At 39.0% G+C, this 22,237-nt stretch overlaps 1 protein-coding gene and 1 pseudogene across 3 annotated transcripts in view; both read right to left on the bottom strand.

Annotated features, from left to right (window-relative positions):
• Positions 1-2,135: 2,135 nt before the first annotated feature.
• FNIP1 (folliculin interacting protein 1) overlaps positions 2,136-22,237 on the bottom strand; it is a 160,421-nt gene continuing 140,319 nt past the window's right edge. For both annotated transcript variants that reach the window (XM_015140715.3, XM_015140713.3), the window contains 3 exons: positions 12,305-12,502; positions 7,577-7,692; positions 2,136-5,185 (listed from right to left, as the gene is read on the bottom strand). In XM_015140715.3, the coding sequence (XP_014996201.1) occupies positions 5,107-5,185; positions 7,577-7,692; positions 12,305-12,502 (393 nt within the window). In that variant the 3' untranslated portion in view covers positions 2,136-5,106. The remainder of the gene's footprint in view (positions 5,186-7,576; positions 7,693-12,304; positions 12,503-22,237) is intronic.
• LOC106998939 (actin, cytoplasmic 1 pseudogene) lies at positions 19,174-21,039 on the bottom strand (annotated as a pseudogene). Its single transcript, XR_001445521.3, has one exon. The product of XR_001445521.3 is annotated as an actin, cytoplasmic 1 pseudogene (transcript).

Genomic DNA, 22,237 nt, shown 5'->3' on the forward strand with positions numbered 1-22,237 from the left:
TGTACCATACTAAAGGACATTGACTTGTGAGTGCTAGACCAAATATGCCCAAGAATGGTATCACAAGATTCTTATGAAAATAATACCTTCCCTGTACTTACATATTTATCAACAGTTTCGTCCTTCCCCTTGAGACAATGTAGGAAAGCAATACTGCGTTTATCATTATTTGAATTTGTGCACTGAGGTAAATATAAGGACTGTCCTGATTAAGATAGCCACTTGAAAAGGAAGGAAGCTCAAGCCTCTTTAACTTAATACTCTCCTTAGAGGAAAATGCAGGTTTATTTGTGGGATGTTTAAGAAGACTGTTTAACCCAGATAGAGGTGTCTGCAATCTGATGAAGGGATCAGTCTAGATTCAGGTTCACCAGAAACAAAGTTAGTGTTAAAAGAAAGATAAGGAGAACTAGTCACCTGAGTATTGGAAGAGAGAGGGTAACTGAGCACATGCTTTAAGACCAAAGGACACTAAAGTTCTCCTGACAAATAATGGGTGGGAACATATTCTGTTCTGGACTGCTTGTATTTTTGGCGGGGGGTTGGGGGCGGGGGAGGGCAGGAAGGGGAAGTCTCAACTAATCTTAAATTTAGAGCAAACAGGGCAAAGCCCAGCATGCAGTATGGAATAAAAACAGGAAGCACTACACTCCTCTATGTCCCCCATTTCTATCTGCCTAAGCTGTTCCCACTCACAGCTACAATTTTCCAGCCCCACCTTGCACCTTCAGCTCAGGTTTGGTCCTACTTGCCACCCTACCCCACCTTTCATATTGGCAAAGACAAATGAAGAAATCCCGGATATCTTTACGATACAGCTGTCACCACATAGTAGTTGAGAAAACATTCTGGTCTGAGAGACAAGATGAACACACAGGAAAGACTGTGAGTTCAGAAAATCACATTAAAGTCTCTGTATTTCCTTTTCTCATTAGCAAAAATCTTCTCACAAATGTTACCAGTTTTAAACCTTTAAAATAGCTGACAGCTCTTTCCCAAATACTTGAGACTTCTCTGCTTTGAAACAGTTCACTTATTCTCTTTGGTTAAATGTAAGAGTGATAATATGTAATATTATATGAAAACAGGTACATCAAAAAGCCCCTGGTCTAGTCCCGCCCCCAGGACTAACTCTGCCCAGATCAACCTAGCCTGAGCAAGACAGCTTACCAATAAGCCTACTCACTGATAAGTCACTGCTATAGAGCAAGCACAAAGCTGACTTCCCTACAATACAGATGAAGACAATAGACTTGCTCAGTTACTTGTAAATCAGTGAACGAAGAGGATTAAAACCCAAACTAATCAGCCAATTTTTTGTAAAGTATAGTAATTTGTATTGAATACAATGTTCTTTTTTTATTTGAGACAGAGTTTTGCTCTTGTTGCCCAGGCTGGAATGCAGTGGCACGATCTCAGCTCACTGCAACCTCTAGAGGCTGAGGCAGGAAAGAAGCAACTCTCCTGCCTCAGCCTCCGGGGTAGCTAGGATTACAGGTGTCTGCCACCATGCCAGGTTAATTTTTGTATTTTTAGTAGAGATGGGGTTTCACCAGGTTTGTCAGGCTGGTCTCAAACTCCTCACCTTAGGTGATCTGCCCACCTCAGCCTCCCAAAGTGCTGGGATTACAGGCATTAGCCACCGCACCTGGCCTGTATTGAATACTATTTTCTTAACATTACATAACTTCTAGGTTTTAGATTGTTGGGTTGTTTGCTTTCATAAAAGCATTTAAAGAACTTTTCAATTTGTCACTGTAAGAAGATACTCTTATATTTTCTGTTACTATGTTTTTATTCATAAGAACATATGTTAAAAATTCTCACAACAGTAGGTGGGGGGGGGGCCCACAGGAGGAAGGCTGCACAGATTATCTGGTAAAAGTAGCAGCCAAAAATTATTTAGCATTTGGAGTATGCCAGCACTGAGCTAAATCCTTAACATTCATTATTTCATTTGATTCTCACAACCACCTCATGAGGTAGATTCTATTAAATTACCAATATGGAAATACCAATGGGGAAAGGTCACATCCTTAGAAGTGTCAAACTTTGGACGAGAATCTAGGTGGTCTGACATCAGTCCATAATGTTACATATACCTTAATATATGAAAGAAAGACCAACACCATCCATCAAATTGACATGTGTATTTATTGCACAAATATCCCCTAGAACTGGGAAGTTATTATAATACAAGTGTACATTTGAGAAATGTATACAGAACAAGAAACAACTATGTACATTTTACATATCCAACATCTAAGTAACTTAGAAAAAGCAAACAATCTCATAAGACATCTACCAGAAGTAGGCATTATGTAAAATCTGTTTTTTTAAGTGATCATCCCCAGAGTATGCCAATTGGAACAAAACAAAATCTGTACTAGTATGTTTTTATTGCACTTAACATTTTCAAACTCAAAATTAAGACATACTAATAAAAGCCAGAAATATTTAAAATCAAACCAATTAGTTTATATACAAGAAAAAATTAGTTTTAATTCTATAATGTAAAAGATCCCTTTTTTATTTCCTGTTTCAATAAACAGGGTTTTTTTTTGATATGTAACAACTGTCTGTACCATAACTTGTAAAAATTATTTCCAACAAGCCAAAACTCTTTTCACATTCATCATAATGACCACACTTCAAAGTAGCAGCAGCTCATTCCTTGGGCTTTGCGTAAGGAAAGAATGACTATGATGAAGGTAATAGAAATTATAGAGGGATTAGATTATAAAACTCAGGAATGGGAGGGAGGGGGAAGAAAAAAACAGTAACTCACGAATCCTATAAGGATTAATGATTCTTTAAGAAACTATAGGTCATTTCCTTCCCAGCAAAGCTTAGCTTTATGGACAACAGTAGCATGAGCCACCCACTTATTGAGGACTAGAATTTCTAAATGGTTATTAAACATTTTAAATAAAGAATAGTTTGATGGTTAAGGAAACACCCAGACATTATCCAACTGCTACATAGAGCTACAATAAAAAATAATAATGTACAAGGCTGGGCACAGTGGCTCACACCTGTAATCCCAGTACTTTGGGAGGTCGAGGCAGGTGGATCACTTGAGATTGGGAGCTCAAGACCAGCCTGACCAACATGGTGAAATCTCATCTCTACTAAAAATACAAAATTAGCTGGGCGTGGTGGCACACACTTATAATCCCAGCTACTTGGGAGGTTGAGGCAGGAGAATCACTCGAACCTGGAAGGCAGAGGTTGTAGTGAGCTGAGATCGCACCGTTGCCCTCCAGCTTGGGCAACAAGAGTGAAACTCCGTCTCAAAAAAAAAAAAAAAAAGGTACAATGACCCGCAAATGTATGAACTTTTTAATATTCTGAATTCTGCCAAAAGGATTGACTCATAGAATTCCAAAATTAGACAACTGGATAATTTTGCTAATGTACAGAATAAGAAAATTAAGCCAAAGAAAATATATCCACAAACACTCCTTGGCAGCGAGTCATCCATGGGAGACTCAGGTAATAACTGGGACTAGGTAAAAGGTCATGGGCCAAACAGATTGCAGACCCACCAATTTCAGGTTTACATTCCATTAAAACAACCATTTCTTCTTTGTCTAGTTGGAGGTCTCTTGAATACATACAGAGCAAGGCAAAATGTGACCCAATGCTGTAAATTCAAGGTCAAAGACAACTTTCCATTATCTATTGAAAATTTAAACAGCAAGAATGGATGTCTTATATAGTAAATATATTTAATAACTGAACAAGTGGTTTTCTTTTTTTAATCAATGATGAAATTATGATGAAAATAGTCAATGAAAGCAGAAACCAACTCTACTACTAGCATTAAAAGTCTCTTAGACCAGATAAGCTATAAACTATAATGTAGTATTCAAGTAAACTGAGGTAGTAGAGAGTATTGAAAACTTTATCCACCCACCTTTCTATTTACATTACTTACAAGAGTTTGGTTCCGTATTAGCCTTTCTTACAAGCAACATTCTATAGTATGTACAAAGGCAACAATTGAGAAGTGAAAATCTTTGAAAAAAAATGCGCTTTTGGAAGGGAGGGGCTCTTAGAAAAAAAAGAATAATTTTAAGAGTTATGAGTTCTATTAGTGTAAATTGAGTATTATTAAGCAGTGAAACAAATATTCAGCTCCTATGGGTTCATGAGGGCTGATACCAAAAGCAAGGGCCTTGGCTACCTGAGCACTTTTAAAGAATATAGTATTGTTTTTGCCAATGCTTTGGTGCAATTTTTAATTCTAATTTTCATTTATGTTAAATTAGTGAATATGCAAATATTAATATTTGTAAGAATAGCTCATACTTACAAACAAATGATATAAAGTAGTATTCTCATTTTGGGAATCTCAGCCTTAAAAAAAAAAGGTTGGCTTTACTTATATTTTAGAGTGCGTGAAACAGAAAAATCACCCATAAGTAACATTTCAGCATTATAGACAATACTAGTTGAAAATGTATATTTTTTAAAGGCATGTTTACCAATCTTGTATTTCTACCTCTGCTTTTTAAAAAAAATAGGTACATATGTACACTTGGGTGGATAACATAACACATTTACACTCAATTATTCTGAGTTTGTTATAATTAATAGGTTGTTTAAAATACTTATTTTGAGAAATAACCAGAAATTAGCTGTTTTGAATTGCAAAACTAACAAATAATCAAGGTTTTATAGATCTCTGTACCTTAGAAATTAAAAATTAAAAACTAATGAAATAGCTATTTCTGAGCCATTAAATCATGAGACATTGTTGCTATTTATGAGTTGTGACAACACTGCAGTGATCACATGAAACTCTTGATAATATTCATTTTGTAGAAATTTCTACCATACACTTTGGCTTTTTCAAATGCTTCAAAATTATTGTTGCTTTAATTTCATTTGTTTAAAAATCTACCACCACCCAAAAGTCCAGTCAAAAAGAAAAAGCCATCTGACATACACAGAATACACAATGCTACGCAGGATACCCTGGTGACTGACTCATTCAGATGGAAGTCTAAAAGAGAAAAAGAATCTCCATAAATGCATGTTGTGTCTGCTTCCTTGGTTTCTACTTATTTTCCCACCAATTTCTAACAATCTTTAGGTATATTAAAGGAGTATCTGTGCAACATATGGAGAGTGAGTGCTTGCTACAGCAGCCAGAAGTGGAAGATCACTGGATTCAATCCTGAAATAAAGGGGAAAAAAAATTCAGTTTTGATTTTCTGTACCGAGGACATGAACTCTACAGGCAATAACCACCACCTGTAAGGTCACTATACCTCAACAGTTAAGAAGCTAGGCCACTCTGGCCAAAATGAAAAATTTTCAGTAAATAAATCACAGAACTACAGATATGAGTAACGTCGTCGTAAATGTAGGAAAGTGTCTCAATGACATGCTGATGGAACATGAATTTGGGCAAGGCACAATGACTAACAACTACAATCTAGTGTAATAACAGCTGGGTGCGGTGACTCATGCCTGTAATCCCAACACTTTGGGAGGCCTAAGTGGGAGGATTGCTAAGCCCAGGAGTTCAAGACCAACTTAAGCAAGATAATGGCAAGATATTGAGACCCTATCTCCATGAAAAAATTTTAAAAACCAGCTGGGCATGGTGGTGTGTGCCCATGGTACCAGCTACTCTGGAAGCTGAGGCAGAAGGATCTCTTGAGCCCGGGAGGTTGAGGCTGAAGTCAACCATGTACCAACAGCACGGCGACAGAGCAAGATCCTGTCTCAAAAAAACAACAAAAAAAAAAAACAAAAAAAACAAAAACAGTAATAGTGTGTACCCAGATTGTTTTAGATTCAGATGTTTCTATAATAAGATGTATCGGAAGTAATGGGAGCTACTTCAAAATACATCCTACCACAAATTTACAGGAAAAGAAAAATAGCCAATCAACATAGAAAATATTAATCAGACTCCCTCATGGTTAGAGAAACGTGAATAAAATCAGATGCCATTTTTTAGCTAGTAGCTTGGCAAAGATCAAATTTGGTTACAGCCAGTAGTGAGAACAGCGCCTCTTACTGTTTGTGGGAATTCATATTGAAACTTTCTGGAGAGTATTCAGTATAATCTATCAAACTATTTATCAATACAGGCCCTTTAACCAAAAATTCTATTTCAAGGAATTTATCCTACAAATGTCAGAGATTTATATTCAGTCTAGCATTGGTTTATAGTAGCAAAAAACTAAAAATAATCTAAATTCCAACATTAATGGAATGCTAGACAGCCATTAGGAAGAATGAGATTATAATGTGCTTATATGAACATTCAAGATATAGGAAAAGGAAAGTTGTACAAGGACACAAGAGTATAAGTCGTTAGATTTTTTAATAATATTCATTTAAAAATTCTATAAAACAATCTGTTAACAGTGTTTGAGTAGGGGTTGGAAGTTGGGGAAAGAAGACAATGACACTTTTCATTGTATGTCAAAATGCACTGTAAATTTTGGTTATATATTGTCTTAAATATTTTTACATAAAGGCATTAAACTTGTCTTAAATATTTTTTTTAAACTTTTTTAAAACTTGTCTTAAATATTTTTACATAAAGGCATTAAACACACACCTTACTCCCCAGAAAAACAACATTATATCCTGTTAATTGATTTTCCAAATACTGGAGAACAATTCTCTCTGTATAACTCAAGTCAAAATCATCAGGACTGGACCAACAGTGTGGTACTACAGAATATAAATAGGGTCTAAAGGAAAAAAGATATAGAGTCATTCAAATCCCTAATTAGTCCTACCAGTGTGTGTGACATCTGGCATGTTAACTTACAGAATCATCTGTTTCCAACCTGGATAACATTGCCTACACACTGCAGGATGATAACAAGAATTAAGAAATAACACTAGTAAAAAAATTTAATTTGGTTTCTGACATACAGTAGGTTCTCAGTGATACTGGTTTCTTTTCTCCATCATAAAAGCAAAATTAGATAAAAGTTCTAGCTTGTTTTGCTTTCTTTAATGGCATTTCAAGAAATGATTCATATGAACCCACCTAAAGTGGCCAGAGAACCCAAGAAAAGTGACCACAGAACATAATGAAATAGGGCCATACTATGCTCCCCCACCAACTTCCCATTCCTCCTTCAGTAAGCATTTTTGATAACTGTTTTCTACCAGAGAATAATGCAGAGTAGACAGACATAATATATAGTTAATGGGGAGGAAGGAGTAATATATGGATAACGTATTACCATCCTCAGACTTCTGTTACCTCAATCAGCTCATTTAGAAGGCAGGGCAGATACTTGGAAAAATGAGTTTGCAACATATTTAATAAATAAAAATGAGTATGTACTTATTTTTCTCAGAAAAAAATTCAGATTTTAATTCATTCTGATTATATTCTCAACCGATTGTATATAATGGCACAAAGGATAATGCCTTTCAGGTTATTATATGGTACAGGGCAACCTAAATGATAACAGCCTCCAGCTTCTAATAGGAGAAGATACATAAAAGAAGAAAGGGCAATTCTGAGGAACATTCCTTGCATGATGACAGAGCAATGAAAGCAAAGCCAGAAAAGAAACGACTAACATACCCCAGAACCACTCCCAGCTCCTTGACATGAACACGCATCTGCCCCCTCAGGTATTCAGACAGCATTTTACTTTTGAAGTATAGCTCCTGCAACCGGTCTTCAAGATGCATTACACACTGTAGTTAGGGAGGAACCAAGAACCAGGTCAGAAAACAGTTTGCAACTCTCAGTCATGGCAAACTCCAAAACATAATGTTTTTGACAATTCTGTTTATTTATTTCAACATGAACTAAAATTTGGAGCACATTTTTAAAGTATGTAGTTTTAGCTAAAGAGGGAAGTGAACCTTTTTCTAGCTCATATCAAAGATTACCTTCTACAGCATCAATTTTTTTTTAACTGTGCTAAAAATACACATACAATTTGCCCTTTTAACCATTGTTGTTTGTTTTTTGTTTTTGAGACAGAGTCTCGCTCTGTCACCCAGGCTTGAGTGCAATGGCATGCTCTCAGCTCACCGCAACGTCCACCTCCCAGGTTCAAGCGATTCTTCTGCCTCAGCCTCCTGAGTAGCTGGGACTACAGCCATGCACACCACACCCGGCTAATTTCTTTTGTATTTTTAATAGAGACAGGGTTTCACTACGTTGGCCAGGCTGGTCTCAAACTCCTGACCTCAGGTGATCCACCCACCTCAGCCTCCAAAGTGCTGGGATTACAAGTGTGAGCCACCGTGTCCAGCCCCAAAACCATTTTTAAGTATACTTCAGTGGCACTAAGTACAGTCAAAATGTTGTGCAACCATCACTACTATCCATTCTAAAACTGCTTTCACTATGTTTTTATTCCAAATTTGATAAATGTAAAATTTTTACAAATTAATACTTTTCAAATGTATTTACACAGGAAAGGATGTATTCTCCTGTGGAGAATAAAAAACAGTTTGCAAAGGTTCATAAAGAATGCTATGTAGTTCCCCAATTTCTAAGCTGAAAGACTGAAAATTAAAACACATCTGGGCATTGTGGTTCACACTTGTAATCACAACACTCTGGGAGGTGGAAGCAGGAGGATCATCTGAGGGCAGGAGTTCGAGACCAACCTGGGCAACATAGTGAGACTCTGTCTATACAAAAAAAAAAAAAAAGAATTAGCCGAGCATGGTGATATGTGCCTGTAGTCTTAGCTACTCAGGAGGTTAAGGCAGGAGGACTGCTTGAGCCCAGGGTTTTGAGGGTGCATTGAGCCATGACTACTACTGCAATTCAGCCTGGGCGACAAAAGTTAAAAAAAAAAAAACAACAAAAACCTAAAACACATACATTTTGTTTAATGTCAATTAACTTGTTCAATTTACTAAAATAGGTGATTTATCATGTGAATTGATGCTAAACATATTTGAGGAAAAAAACAGAAGTTTCAGGCGCTAAACATTAAATTCTTGCAAAGTGTTCCTTTCCAATGAAAATCAGCTATTAAAAGCTCCTAATAAAAATCCACTTTATTACTGGAAAAACATAACCAAATGGTTGTGGTTTTATAGCGTATGTTTTTTTCACAATGCTTTAGGCTGATAATGCCATAAGAAAATTTCAACTGCAAAATATATGTAGATATAAAATATGTAATATAATTTACTATATTAACCACTTCACAGTATATAATTCCATAGTCCTAAGAGCATTCAGTGTTGTGCAACTATCATCACCATTCATTTCTAGAACATTTCATCATCTCAAAAACTCTGTACTCATCATCTCAAACAAAAACTCTGTACTCATTAAACAATAACTCCTTATTCTCTTTTTTCCCGCAGCTCCTGGTAACCACTATTTTAGTTTCAGTCTCTATGAATCTGCCTATTTGTGGTACCTCATATAAGTGGAATCATACAATATTTGTCCTTTTGTGTCTAGTTTATTTCGCTTAGCATAATGCTTATGAGGTTCATCCATGTTGTAGCATGTATTAGAATTTCAGCCCTTTTCATGGCTGAGTAAATATTGCATTACATGTATTATACCAAATTTTGTTTATCCATTCATTTGCTGATGGACGCTTGGGTTATTTCTAATGTTTGGCTATTGAGAATAATGTTTCTATGAGCAACAGTATACTGCCTGAATCCCTGGTTTTAATTGTTTTTAGTATAAACACAGAAGTGGAATTAATAGATCATATGGTAATACAATGTTAAACTTTTTGAGGAACAGCCAAACTTTTCCCACAGCTCCCGCACCACTTTACATTACCATCAACAATGCATGAGGGTTCCAAGGTCGCCACATCTTGGTCAATACTTACTATTTGTTGTGAATTCTTTTTATCATAGTCATCCTTACAGGTATTGAATGACAGCTCACTGTGGTTTTATTTGCATTTCCCTAATGCCTAATGATGTTGCGCATATTTTCATGTGCTTATTGGCCATTTGTATATTTTCTTTGGCAAAATGTCTATTCAAGACCTTTGCCATTTTTTAATTCAATTGTTTGCTTTCTGTTGAGTTGTAGGAGTTATTTATATATTCTGAGTATCAATCCCTTTTGCGATATATGATTTGCAAATATTTTCTATTTTATAGGTTGTCTTTTCACTCTGTGATAGCTAATAAAAGTTTTTAATTTGATGAAGTCCAATTTATCTATTTTTTTACTTTTGTTACCTATGCTTTTGGTTTCAAATTCAAGAAGTCACTGCCATATCCAATGTCAAAAAGATTATCCCCCAGGTTTTCTTGTAAGTTTTACAGTTTTAGCTCTTAAATCTTTGATCCATTTGGAGTTCATTTCTGTATATGGCATAATTCTTTTGCATGTGGCTATCCAGTTTTCCCAGCATCTTTTGTTGAAAAGACTCCTTTCCCTGTTGAATGGTCTTGGCACCTTTGTTGAAAATTAATTAAACTTACATGTGAGGGTTAACTTTTAGGATCTCCATTCTGCTTCACTGGTCTGTATGCCTGTCCTTATGCCAGTAGCACAATATTTTGATTACTGTAGCTTTGTAGTAAGTTTTCAAATCAAGAAATATGAAATCTACCAACACTGTTGTTTTTCAAGATTGTTTTATCTCTTTGGGGTCTCTTGAGATTCTTAATGTATTTTAAGATGGGTTTTTCTATCTCTGCAAAAAATATCAATTGGATTTTGATAGGGATTACATTTAATCTGTAGATAACTTTGAATAGTAATGGCATCCTAATAATACTAATTCTTTCAATCCAAGAGCATGGGAAGTGCCTTCATTTACATATGTCCTTAATTTCTATCAATAATGTTTTGTACCTTATAGTGTACAAGTGAGTCTTTTGTCTCCCTAAATTTATTCCTAAGTAATTTATTCTTTTTGGTGCTATTGTAAGTGGAATTGTTTTCTTAATTTCCTTTTCAGAGTGTTCATTGTTCAAATAAGTATATATAAATGCAACTTATTTTTATGTGTTTTGTATTATGCAAATCTGCTTAATTTGCTTATTAGCTCTACCAGTTTTTTGTGGAATCTTTATGTTTTCTATGTACGAGAAAATCATGTCATCTGCAAACAGAGATAATTTTATTTCCTCTTTTCCAATTTTGAAGTCTTTTGTATTTTTCTTGCCTGATTGCTCTGGCTAAAACTCTCAGTAGCATGTTGAACAGAAGTAGTCAAAGTGGGTATCATTGTCTTTTTCCTAATCTTAGGGAAATATTTTCAGTCTTCCACCACTTAGTGTGATGCTGGCTATGGGTTTGTCATAGATATCCTTTATCATCTTGAACTACAGAGCTTTTTAACTATGCTATGTTATAGTTCTCCTAATGAGTGAAAGAAATAACCTTGAAAGTTAGAAATGGGGTCTTTTACTAGTAAGAGGTTACCAGTATTACAAAGAGATCAGTAAAAGTCCTGACATGACAATGAGGATCCAGAATGTACTCGCATTCTACACAAAGTTGGGACATGTTGCATGACTATACTACACATGATCAAAAATTTTGGCTGCTGAAATCAGAACATACAGACATGTACACATCCCCTTCTGTCTTAGCTTGGGCTGCCATAACAAAGTATCATAGACTGTGTGGATTAAAAAAAAAAAAAAACAGATATATAGCTGGGTATGGTGGCTCATGCCTGTAATCTCAGCACTTTGGGAGGCTGGGGCAGAAGGAACACTTGAGCTCAGGAGTCTGAGACCAGTCTGGGCAATGGGGCAAAATGCCATCTCTACTAAAAAAATACAAAATATTAGTCAGGCGTGGTAGCACGTGCCTGTAGTTCCTGCTACTCAGCAGGCTAAGGCAGGAGGATCACCTGAGCCCAAGAAGTCGAGGCTGCAAGGAGCCAAGATCGCACTGCTGAGCTCCAGCCCAGGTGATGGGATTAAGACACTGTCTCAAACAAACAAAAAACCCCAGATATTTATTTTCTCACAGTTCTGGAAGCTAGAAATACAAGACCAAGGTGCAAGCATGGTTGGGTTCTGGTAAGGGCTCTCTTCCTGCTGGCAGACAGTCGTTTTCTCACTGTGTCCTCACATGGTGGAGAGAGAAAGAGCTTTCTCTCTCTTCCTCATCTTCTTAGGCCAGTAATACCATCATGAGCACCCCACCCTCAAGACCTCATCTTACCTTAGATACCTCCCAAAGACCCTGTCTCCAAATACTGTCACACTGGGAATTAGGGCTTCAATATATGAGTTCAGTAATGACACATTCAGTCCCTAACAGCTTTTTTTCAGAAAAACAATGATGAAAGCTTTAAGCAGTGCTTAAAGTAATGCAAATGTCGTTACACATACTTACAAAATTTGGAGACAAGTTATGCTTATAAAGCTGAAGTGTGGAATGAAGCAGATTGGAAACAAGACTGGAAACCAATACTTCCTTTCCCAATTTATTATCTGTCGCTCGTCTCTGGCTACTGGCCACTTGAACAGTCCATTTATCCATATCAGCTATAATACAGACAGCTTCTGCTATTGGTTCATCCAAAACTGGATGCTGGAAATAAAAGAATAATTCATCTTATGATTAGCAAATGAAATTTCCAAAAATAATGGTAATTCAGCAATGAAGGTTTACTAAACAAAAACAGAAAAAAAAATTAAACTTCAATATTTCAATATCTCCTTGACCAAGGAAAATAATTAACTCATTAACAAATACCCTGAGACATATTATAGATATCATCATAGATACTTTGTATTCATTACAAGGACTTTGTATTATTTAGTCCAGAACTTAACTTTCAACAGTCTTTTGATCATTCATTAATTTGACAAATGTATTCTCAACTATGTGCCAGGCAATTGAAAGAAAATGTTTTTTACCCTGAAAGAGACAAACATTTTATTTTATTTTATTTTGAGACAGTCTGGCTGTCGCCAGGTTGGAATGCAGTGGCGTGATCTCAGCTCACTGCAAGCTCCGCCTCACGGGTTCAAGTCATTCCCTGGCCTCAGCCTCCTGAGTAGCTGGGTCTACAGGCATGCACCACCACGCCTGACTAATTTTTTGTATTTTAGTAGAGACGGGGTTTCACCATGTTGGCCAGGATGGTCTCGATCTCCTGACCTTATGATCCGCCCACCTCGGCCTCCCAAAGTGTTGGGATTACAGGCGTGAGCCACTGCACCTGGCCTAACAAACATTTTAAAAATAGAACAGGACAGGACAGGACAGATGCTGTGGCTCACATCTATAATCCCAGCACACTGGGAGGCTGAGGTGGGAGGACTGCTTAAGGCCAAGAGTTTGAGACTAGCCTGAGCAACATAACCAGACCTCATCTCTACAAAAAAATCTAAAAAATCAGCCAGGAATGGTGGCAAGCACCTGTAATCCCAGCTACTTAGGAGGCTGAGGTAGAATGATTGCTTGAACCCAGGAATTCAAGATTGCACTGATCTAAAACTGTGCCACAGCACTCCACTGTGGGTCAAAGTTAAGTAAGACACTATCTCAAAAAAAACCACAGAAAACAAAAACCACAAAACAACAACAACAACAAAAAAAACAAGACTTATTCACACAAATAAGTCAATGGTAAGATTCTGTGCTAACTATCCCCATATGTCAGGCATTAATATCCGTCAGCACCAGAGAAGGTATTCCTTGATGTCATGAAGTACTTTGCTGCCTACATGAATTAGATTTTTCTGTTTGACTAAGACATCTGTCTGGAGTATGAATACAGCAGTTAAAAATGGGACACAGCAAAATATGTAACAGAGTTCTCCAAGATACATTGTTAAGTGAAAAAAAAATTCAGTCTGGGCGTGGTGGCTCACGCCTGTAATGCCAACACTTTGGGAGGCCAAGGTGGACCTAACACCTAAGGTCAGGAGTTTGAGACCAGCCTGGCCAATATGGTGAAACCCTAACTCTACTAAAAACACAAAAAATTAGCCAGGCATGGTGGCGGATGCCTGTAATCCCAGCTACTCAGGAGGCTGAGGCAGGAGAATGGCTTGAACCCAGCAGGCAGAGGTTGCAGTGAGCTGAGATCGTGTCACTACTCTCCAGCCTGGGCAACAAGAGCAAAATTCCGTCTCAAAAAAAAAAAAAAAAAAAAAAAAAAAAGGTCACTATACATACAGTTATGTTTCTAAAAATTCGGATCTACAGCTAAATGAACATGTATAGAAAAAAGAAAGAAAATACTCAAATCAAGTATGCAGTACTGAAGATTTCTGTGAAGAAGCAGGAATATTAAGAGTATGAAGAACTTTTACTTTTTACTCTGTATATCTTTACACTGTTTGAATTTTTTCATTTTTCTTTATTTTTTTGAGACAGAGTCCCACTCTGTTGCCAGCCTAGGCTGGAGTACAGTGGCGTGATCTCAGCTCACTGCAACCTCCGCCTCCCGGGTTCAAGTGATTCTCCTGCCTCAGCCTCCTGAGTAGCTGGGATTACAGGCATGTGCCACCATGCCCGGCTAATTTTTGTACTTTCAGTAGAGACAGGGTTTCACCATGTAGGTCAGGCTGGTCTCGAACTCCTGACTTAGCAATCTGTCCACCTTGGCCACCCAAAGTGCTGGGATTACAGGCATAAGCCACCACACCCAGCCCTTATTGTTTGAATTTTTATCACAAGTATTTACTTTCATTGTTAAAAATGTTAAGACAGTGAAAAATAATACTTTAACTCATATATACATAGTCATGAAAAAGCCACAAGGCATATGGCTATGTCCTTGCCTTCCCCTGGTTTACAAAGACCAAAAATGACAATTAAGTACAGAGCATGACTGCCAGAAACAGATAGTGACCCTACCTTTAATATTTTTCTGTTTTTGGAAAGGTAAGGATTTTTTTTACTACTGGCCAAATAGAATAGCAGCAACAAGACTGAGAGTAAAACATTTATAATATGAAATACTCAGACCCATGGCTTTTCCTCTCTAACTTTTAATGTTACTACAATTAGGATAAGGTACTACTATAAGGACAAAAGTTTACTCCTGGATAAGCCCAGGTTTAGCATCCTCAAATGATATTACTTTGCCTAGTTAATGAACAACTACTCTGAATAAAGCTGCTTCCTAGACAAGAAACAAACACAACAGAACTCAGAGACTTGTGAGGGAGATCAAAATGAATACATCTAGCTTTAAAAAAAAAAAAAAGTGTTACTGATGAAGCAGAAACCAAGTGCTGGGAAGCAGAGGAGGGCAATCGTGGGATCTGTGTGATAGGGAGTTTCGCAGTGAAAGGGACATAGGAATATGACATTGAAGTGTATAGATAGAATTACTGGTGAAAAAATGGGAGAAGAACATGGATAATTCAGTAAGACTCAGAAATAGAAGTAGATGCAAATGGCTACATCTGTGGGAAATGATACAGAGAAATAAGAAGAGAATGGCAAAAAGTCCAGAAATATACCTTGGGAAGATTTTCCATGGAGCCCCAAATTTATATTTGTTTTTTATAAAACAGTATTCAAATATTTATTCGTCTCTTGCCAAGGATAAAACACTTTGTTATTCATCACTTAATTATGGAAATATAATTTTGGCAAAGATATATACGTCTGTGATATTGTGAAATATATTCAGCTAACCAACAACATGGGTTTGAACTGAAGGTCTACTTAAATGCCAATTTTTTCCAATATAATATCTGGGTAAAGTTTTTGGAAATTTGCAACAATTTGAAAAACTTAAAGAGACAAAACTGTGTAGCCTAGAAATATGGAAAATAAGAAAAAGTTAGGCATGTCATGAATACATAAAATATATGTGGATGCATGGCACAGTAGTGTGCATTTGTAATCCCAGCTACTGGGGAGGCAGAGGCAGGAGGATCAACTGAGCCCAGCAGTTCGAGAGACTAACCTGAGCAACATAGTAAGACCCATCTCAAAACAAACAAACAAACAAAAAAATGTAGATAGTATATTTTATCATTACTACTGTTTCTGCTTCAATGGTCAAACCACTGAAGAGGATCAATTGAGCCTAGTAGTTTGAGAGACTAACCTGAGCAACATAGTAAGACCCATCTCAAAACAAACAAAAAAATGTAGACAGTATATTTTATCATTTAGTACTGTAAAATACACACAAATCTACTATAAGTTAAAATATATAAAAACTTACACACTTACAAAGCATACAAGGTGACATTCGCAGCCCAGAGAAATGTTAACAAATATATAGTATTAAATACATTTGTTTGTATATAATATACTTATGACATATTAATATAGTTTAAATAACACTTAATATAGTTATAACATAATATAGTTATGATTATAACTGCATAAAACTAGCTGTAGTACCTACTGTACTACTGTAATAGTTTTGTAGCCACTTCCTGTTGCTATTGCCCAGAGTTCAAGTGCTGCAAGTATGTACTTCAAACACCCTGCCAACTTAATCATCTCTGCACGAGCAGTTCCGCTCTCCAATAAACAGCGTATCTCAGTTAAAAACTACTCTCTTTTCGAGACCATCCTGGCTAACACAGTGAAACCCTGTCTCTACTAAAAATACAAAAAAAAAAAAAAAAAAAAAAAAAAAATTAGCTGGGCCTGGTGGCGGGCACCTGTAGTCCCAGCTACTTGGGAGGCTGAGGCAGGAGAATGGCATGAACCTGGGAGGCAGAGCTTGAAGTGAGCCGAGAACACGCCACTGCACTACAGCCTGGGCAACAAAGCGAGACTCCATCTCAAAAAAAAAAAAAAAACAAAACAACTAATTTCTTGGGAGGCTAAGGCAGGGGGATCCCTCAAGCCCAGGTGTTGAGGCTGCAGTGAGCTATGACTGCACCAAGGACTCCAGTCAGGGTGACAGAGTGAGACTCTGTCTCTAATAAAACAAAAAGACAAAAAGATAACAAATGAAACTGATGTCTAAAGCTTCTCATGTATTTTTCATCATGGTTAGTGTGATACAGCAAACCCTGAATAATATCGTGGGACCCACATGGAGTACCACTAGTGATGCTGGAAATGCTCTCAAGGAAAGTAGAGAGAAGTTAAGACATTACAAGAAAAACTTGAATGGCTTGATATAGACCATAGATTAAGTAGCTGTGGTTACCCATCATTTCAAGATCAATGAATCCACCATGAGGACTGTTGTAAAATAAGAAAAGGAAATTTGTGAAGCTGTCACTGCAGCAAAGCCACTAGGTGTGAAAACCATGCACTTTTGCAGAATACCTTTTAAATGTCATAATGAAAATGCAGCTCTTATGTGGGTACAGGGTTGCTGTAAGAAAGCTCTAACTATAGACTCTAATATTACTATTTTTTAAATGAAGTCATTATATGACAACTTAAAGCAAACGGAGGGTAAAGGATCTAAAGCTGGAGAATTTAATGCTAAGAAAGGATGGTTTGATAATTTTAGAAAGAGTTATAGCTTAAAAAATATCAAGATGACAGCTTTTGCTGACCCAGAGGCAATACACAAGTTCTTAGACACGATCAAGAAAATCATAGAGGACAAAAGATACCTGCCTGAACAGGTTTTTATTGCAGATGAAAGTACCCTATTGTGGAAAAAGACACCACAATGTACATTTATTAGTAAGGAAGAGGAGCAAGCACCAAGATTTAAGGCAGGAAGGGATAAGCTAACTCCACTGTTTCGTGTAAATGCAGTCAGGATTAGATCAGAACTACCCCTATATGTAGAGCTGCTAACCTCTGGACCTTGAAGGAAAAAAGATAAACACCACCCCTGCAAATCTTCTGATTGTACAATAAGAAAGCCTGAAAAACAAAAACTATTTTTCTGGATTGAATCTACCCATGCTTTTTTTTTTTTTTTTTTTTTTTTGAGACAGAGTCTTGCTGGGTCACCCAGGAGGCTCACTGCAACCTCCAACTCCCAGGTTCAAGGATTCTCCTGCCTCAGCCTCTCAAGTAGCTGGGACTACAGGCACCTGTCACCACGCCTGGCTAATTTTTGTATTTTTAGTACATACGGGTTTTCACTATGTTGGCCAGGCTGGTCTCGAACTCCTAACATCATGATCTGCCCACCTTGGCCTCCTAAAGTGCTGGGATTACAGGCATCAGCCACCACGCCTGGCCCCACCCATGCTTTATTTCTAAAATCAAGAAGTACCTTGCCAGTAAGTGATTGCCTTTTAAAGTTCTTATGTTGGACAATGCCCCTGGCCACCCAGAACCCTATGAGTTTAACACTGAGAGTGCTGAAGTGGTCTAATTGCCCCTAAACACATCTCTAACTCAGCCTCTAGATCAGGGTGCCATAAGGACCATTAAACACAATATTCTTTAAAAATGATTGTCAGTGCTATGGAAAAGAACCCCAGTGGAGAGAACATCATGACAGTCTGAAGAATCACCCCATAGAAGATGCCATTGCTGTTATAGAAAAAGCCACAAAAGCCATCAAGCCTGAAACAATAACTTCCTGCTGGAGAAAACTGTGTCCAGATGTTGCGCACAGAATTTAACAACAGAGCCAATCAAGGAAATCATGAAAGAGTTTGTAAATACGGCAAAAAAAAAAAAAAAAAAAAGGTGGATGAAGGCTTTCCAGATACGGATCTTGCAACTTGGGAGGCCAAGGCAGGCAGATCACGAGGTCAGGAGATCGAGACCATCCTGGCTAACACAGTGAAATCCTGTCTCTACTAAAAATACAAAAAAATTAGCCAGGCATGGCGGCGTGCGCCTGTAGTCCCAGCTGCTGGGGAGGCTGAGGCAGGAGAATGGCATGAACCCAGGAGGCGGAGCTTGCCGAGATCGCGCCACTGCATTCCGGCCTGGGCGACAGAACAAGACTCCATCTCAAAAAAAAAAAAAAAAAAGATACGGATCTTGCAGAAATTCAAGAGAGCTAACAGACACCATACCAGAGGAATGAACAGAAGACAACTCGATGGAGATGAGTGCTTCCAAACCAGTGCCAGACAATGAGGAACAAGACGCAGAAGCAGCAAGGCCAAACAACAAGTTGACGTTAGACAATCTAGCAGAAGGGTTCATATTATTCAAGACTGATTTTTATTTCTTTTACTACATGGGCCCTTCTATGATACTGAAATCACCTTTGCAAAAGTTGTATTAGTGAGAACATCATAACAGTGAACTAAGCTAACCCAAAACCCATCTTGCCTTTCCCTTAATTATTCCTGGGATATGGGGCCAAGCTAACTTTGGAAGACATTTAGGCTACAGTATTTTTGTTTTTTTTTTTAAGGTGTGCAATTTTATTCAACTGGTCTCAAGTCAGTGTACAGGTAAGCCCTGGCTGCCTCCACCCACTCCAAGGGTGACCAAAAGCCTTCGTACATCTCAAGTTGGGGGACAAAAAAGGGGGGCCACGAAGGCTGATCATTCAAAGTAAAACAAAAAAGTATTAAGGCGAAGATTTAAAAATTTTGCATTACATAATTTACATGAAAGCAATGCTATTACCTCCCCTGTGTGGACTTGGGAGAGGACTGGGCCATTCTCCTTAGAGAGAAGTGGGGTGACTTTTAGGAGGGCAGGGGACTTCCTGTAGCAATGCATTTCACAATATTTGGAATGACTATTAGAAAAAAGAACAATGTACAATCAAAGTCCTTGGCCACATTGTAGAACTTTGGGGGATGCTCGCTCCAGCCGACTGCTGTCACTTTCACTGTTCCAGTTTTTAAATCCTGAGTCTAGCCAAAAAAAAAAAAAAAATCACCACCAAAAACAAAAAAACAAATAAAGCCATGCCAATCTCATCTTGTTTTCTGCACAAGTCAGGTTTTGTCAAGAAAGGGTGTAACGCAACTAAGTAACACTCCGCCTAGAAGCATTTGTGGTGAACGATGGAGAGGCCGGACTCACCGCACTCCTGCTTGCTGATCCACATCTGCTGGAAGGTGGACAGCAAGGCCAATATAGAGCCGCCCATCCACATGAAGTATTTGCGCTCTCGGGAGGAGCAATGATCTTGATCTTCATCATGCTGGGCACCAGAGTGATGCTCTCCTTCTGCATCCTGTTGGCAGTGCCAGAGTACATGTTGTTGCCGCCAAACAAAACTGTGTTGGCATACAGGTCTTTGCGGATGTCCATGTCACATTTCATGAAGGTAGTTTTGTGGATGTCACAGCATTCCATGCCCAGAAAGGAAGGCTGGAAGAGCGCCTCAGGGCAGTGGGAGAGCTCATTGCCAATGGTGATGACCTAGCCATTGGACAGCTCATAGCCCTTCTCCAGGGAGGACTGGAGGCCGTCATGGCCATCTCCTGCTCAAAGTCCTGGGCAACATAGCATAGCTTCTCCTTGGTGTCACACACGATTTCCCACTCGGCCATGGTGGTAAAGCTGTAGCTGTGCTCGGTGAGGATCTTCATGAGGTAGTCAGTAAGGTCCCGGCCAGTCATGTCCAGACACAGGATGGCATGGGGGAAAGCATAACCCTTGTAGATGGGCACAGTGTGGGTGACCCCATCACTGGAGTCCATCACGATGCCAGTGGTACGGCCAGAGGTGTACAGGGACAGCATGGCCTGGATGGCCACATACATGGCTGGGATGTTGAAGGTCTCAAACATGATCTGGGTCATCTTCTTGTGGTTGGCCTTGGATTCAGGGGGGTCTCAGTCAGCAGCACAGGGTGCTCCTCGGGAGCCACATGCAGCTTGTTGTAGAAGGTGTGGTGCCAGATCTTCTCCATGTCATCCCAGTTGGTGACGATGCCATGCTTGACGTGGTACTTCAGGGTCACGATACCTCTCTTGCTCTGAGCCTTGTCGCCCACATAGGAGTCCTTCTGACTCATGCCCTTCATCACGCCCTGGTGCCTCGGGTGCCGTATGATGGAGGGGAAGACAGCCCAGGGCATTGTTGCCCGCGAAGCAGACCTTGCACATGCTGGAGCTGTTGTTGATGACAAGCGCAGCAATATCATCATCCATGGTGAACCGGCGGCGGGTGTGGATGGGCGGTGGAGTGGTGAGGGTGAGGCTCTGTGCTTGCAGGGTGGACACAGTCTTGGTGGCCCAGGCTACAGTTTAAATGATAATAGGCCTTGCCCAAAACTCAACTGCTTTTGTAAAGCTAAAAGGAAGCCATCAGGCTGAAACGAGGAGAGGAGTTTGAGTCCTGCTAAGGCGCAGACATTATTCTGGAGGTTACAAGAAATGAAACTTTCCCAATTGCAAATAACACCACTATTGTACACTGGCATTTTGAGATATCTTTCCAGGTTTTTTGCATGTCTGACACCCTTGGCTCCACCTGGACTGACAACCCACTCCTGTAGCCCCATCCGGAAGCGATTTGGCCCCAGGAGGACAGCTTCAACCCCCTATGATTTCTGCCCCACCTAATCAGCCGCAAGTACCTGTTACCTGGCCACCCCACCCCTTCCTCCAAACTGCCTTTAAAAAACCCCTAACCTACAAGCTTTAAAGGAGATGATTTGAGTATGAACTCCAACTCCCACATGGGGTGGCTGACCTTGTGTCTATTGAACTTTTTCTCTACTACAATACCATGGTCTGTCTTTATGCAGTGGGCAGGAAGAACCCCTGGATGGTTACAAATTTGGAGGCTTGTCTGGGATCACCCTTGTGGCTACCTGCCCACGGTTTGGCAGTCCCCCACCAGCAACAGATCCAGAGGCCAGCCCAAGTGGCTGCATAGTTCTCCTGGACTGGGGGCTGACGCTGGCACTATCTCTACCAGCAACACACTGTTGGCCCATGGTGCATGGATTTAATTGCAGTAGAGAAATTGTTCCTGTAAAGACATCTCTAAACTGGTCTGGTGGGTATTCTAGGTGGTGCCAATGCCTCCTTCCTTCTACTAATTGGTTTGGCTTCTTAAGGGATCTAAGTTTGGCCCCTTCGGGGATCTCGATTGGCTCTCCCTAATTAGTATGAAGAGTCTTGGTTGGGGAGACTTCTCCTCAATAAGGAAGATTTCAGGGAGATTTCTCAGAGAATAGGTTACTTTGAAAAGCATACTCTTGGAATTCCTGCTTAGGAATCTTGGTTTGGAAGACCTTCTGTCCATCTTGTCTTTGTTGTATGTGTGTGTTTGTACATCTAGAGGGGATCTCTAAAGGAATTGGTGATGGAAGTCCAGCAGACCTAACTTGGAGAACCTTCCTTATTTGATCACATTCGCTGAGCAGTGAAGGAAGTTCAACAGGTTTGACCTGGGGTGACTGTCTGCTCTTCACGTTGTCCAGACGTCACCCAATGAATTCCCAGTCAGAGGTCATCGCTCCCTACGTTGAGTGGATCAAAGATGACA

This window comes from Macaca mulatta, chromosome 6, assembly GCF_049350105.2.
Source record: "Macaca mulatta isolate MMU2019108-1 chromosome 6, T2T-MMU8v2.0, whole genome shotgun sequence".
Taxonomy (NCBI): domain Eukaryota; kingdom Metazoa; phylum Chordata; class Mammalia; order Primates; family Cercopithecidae; genus Macaca; species Macaca mulatta.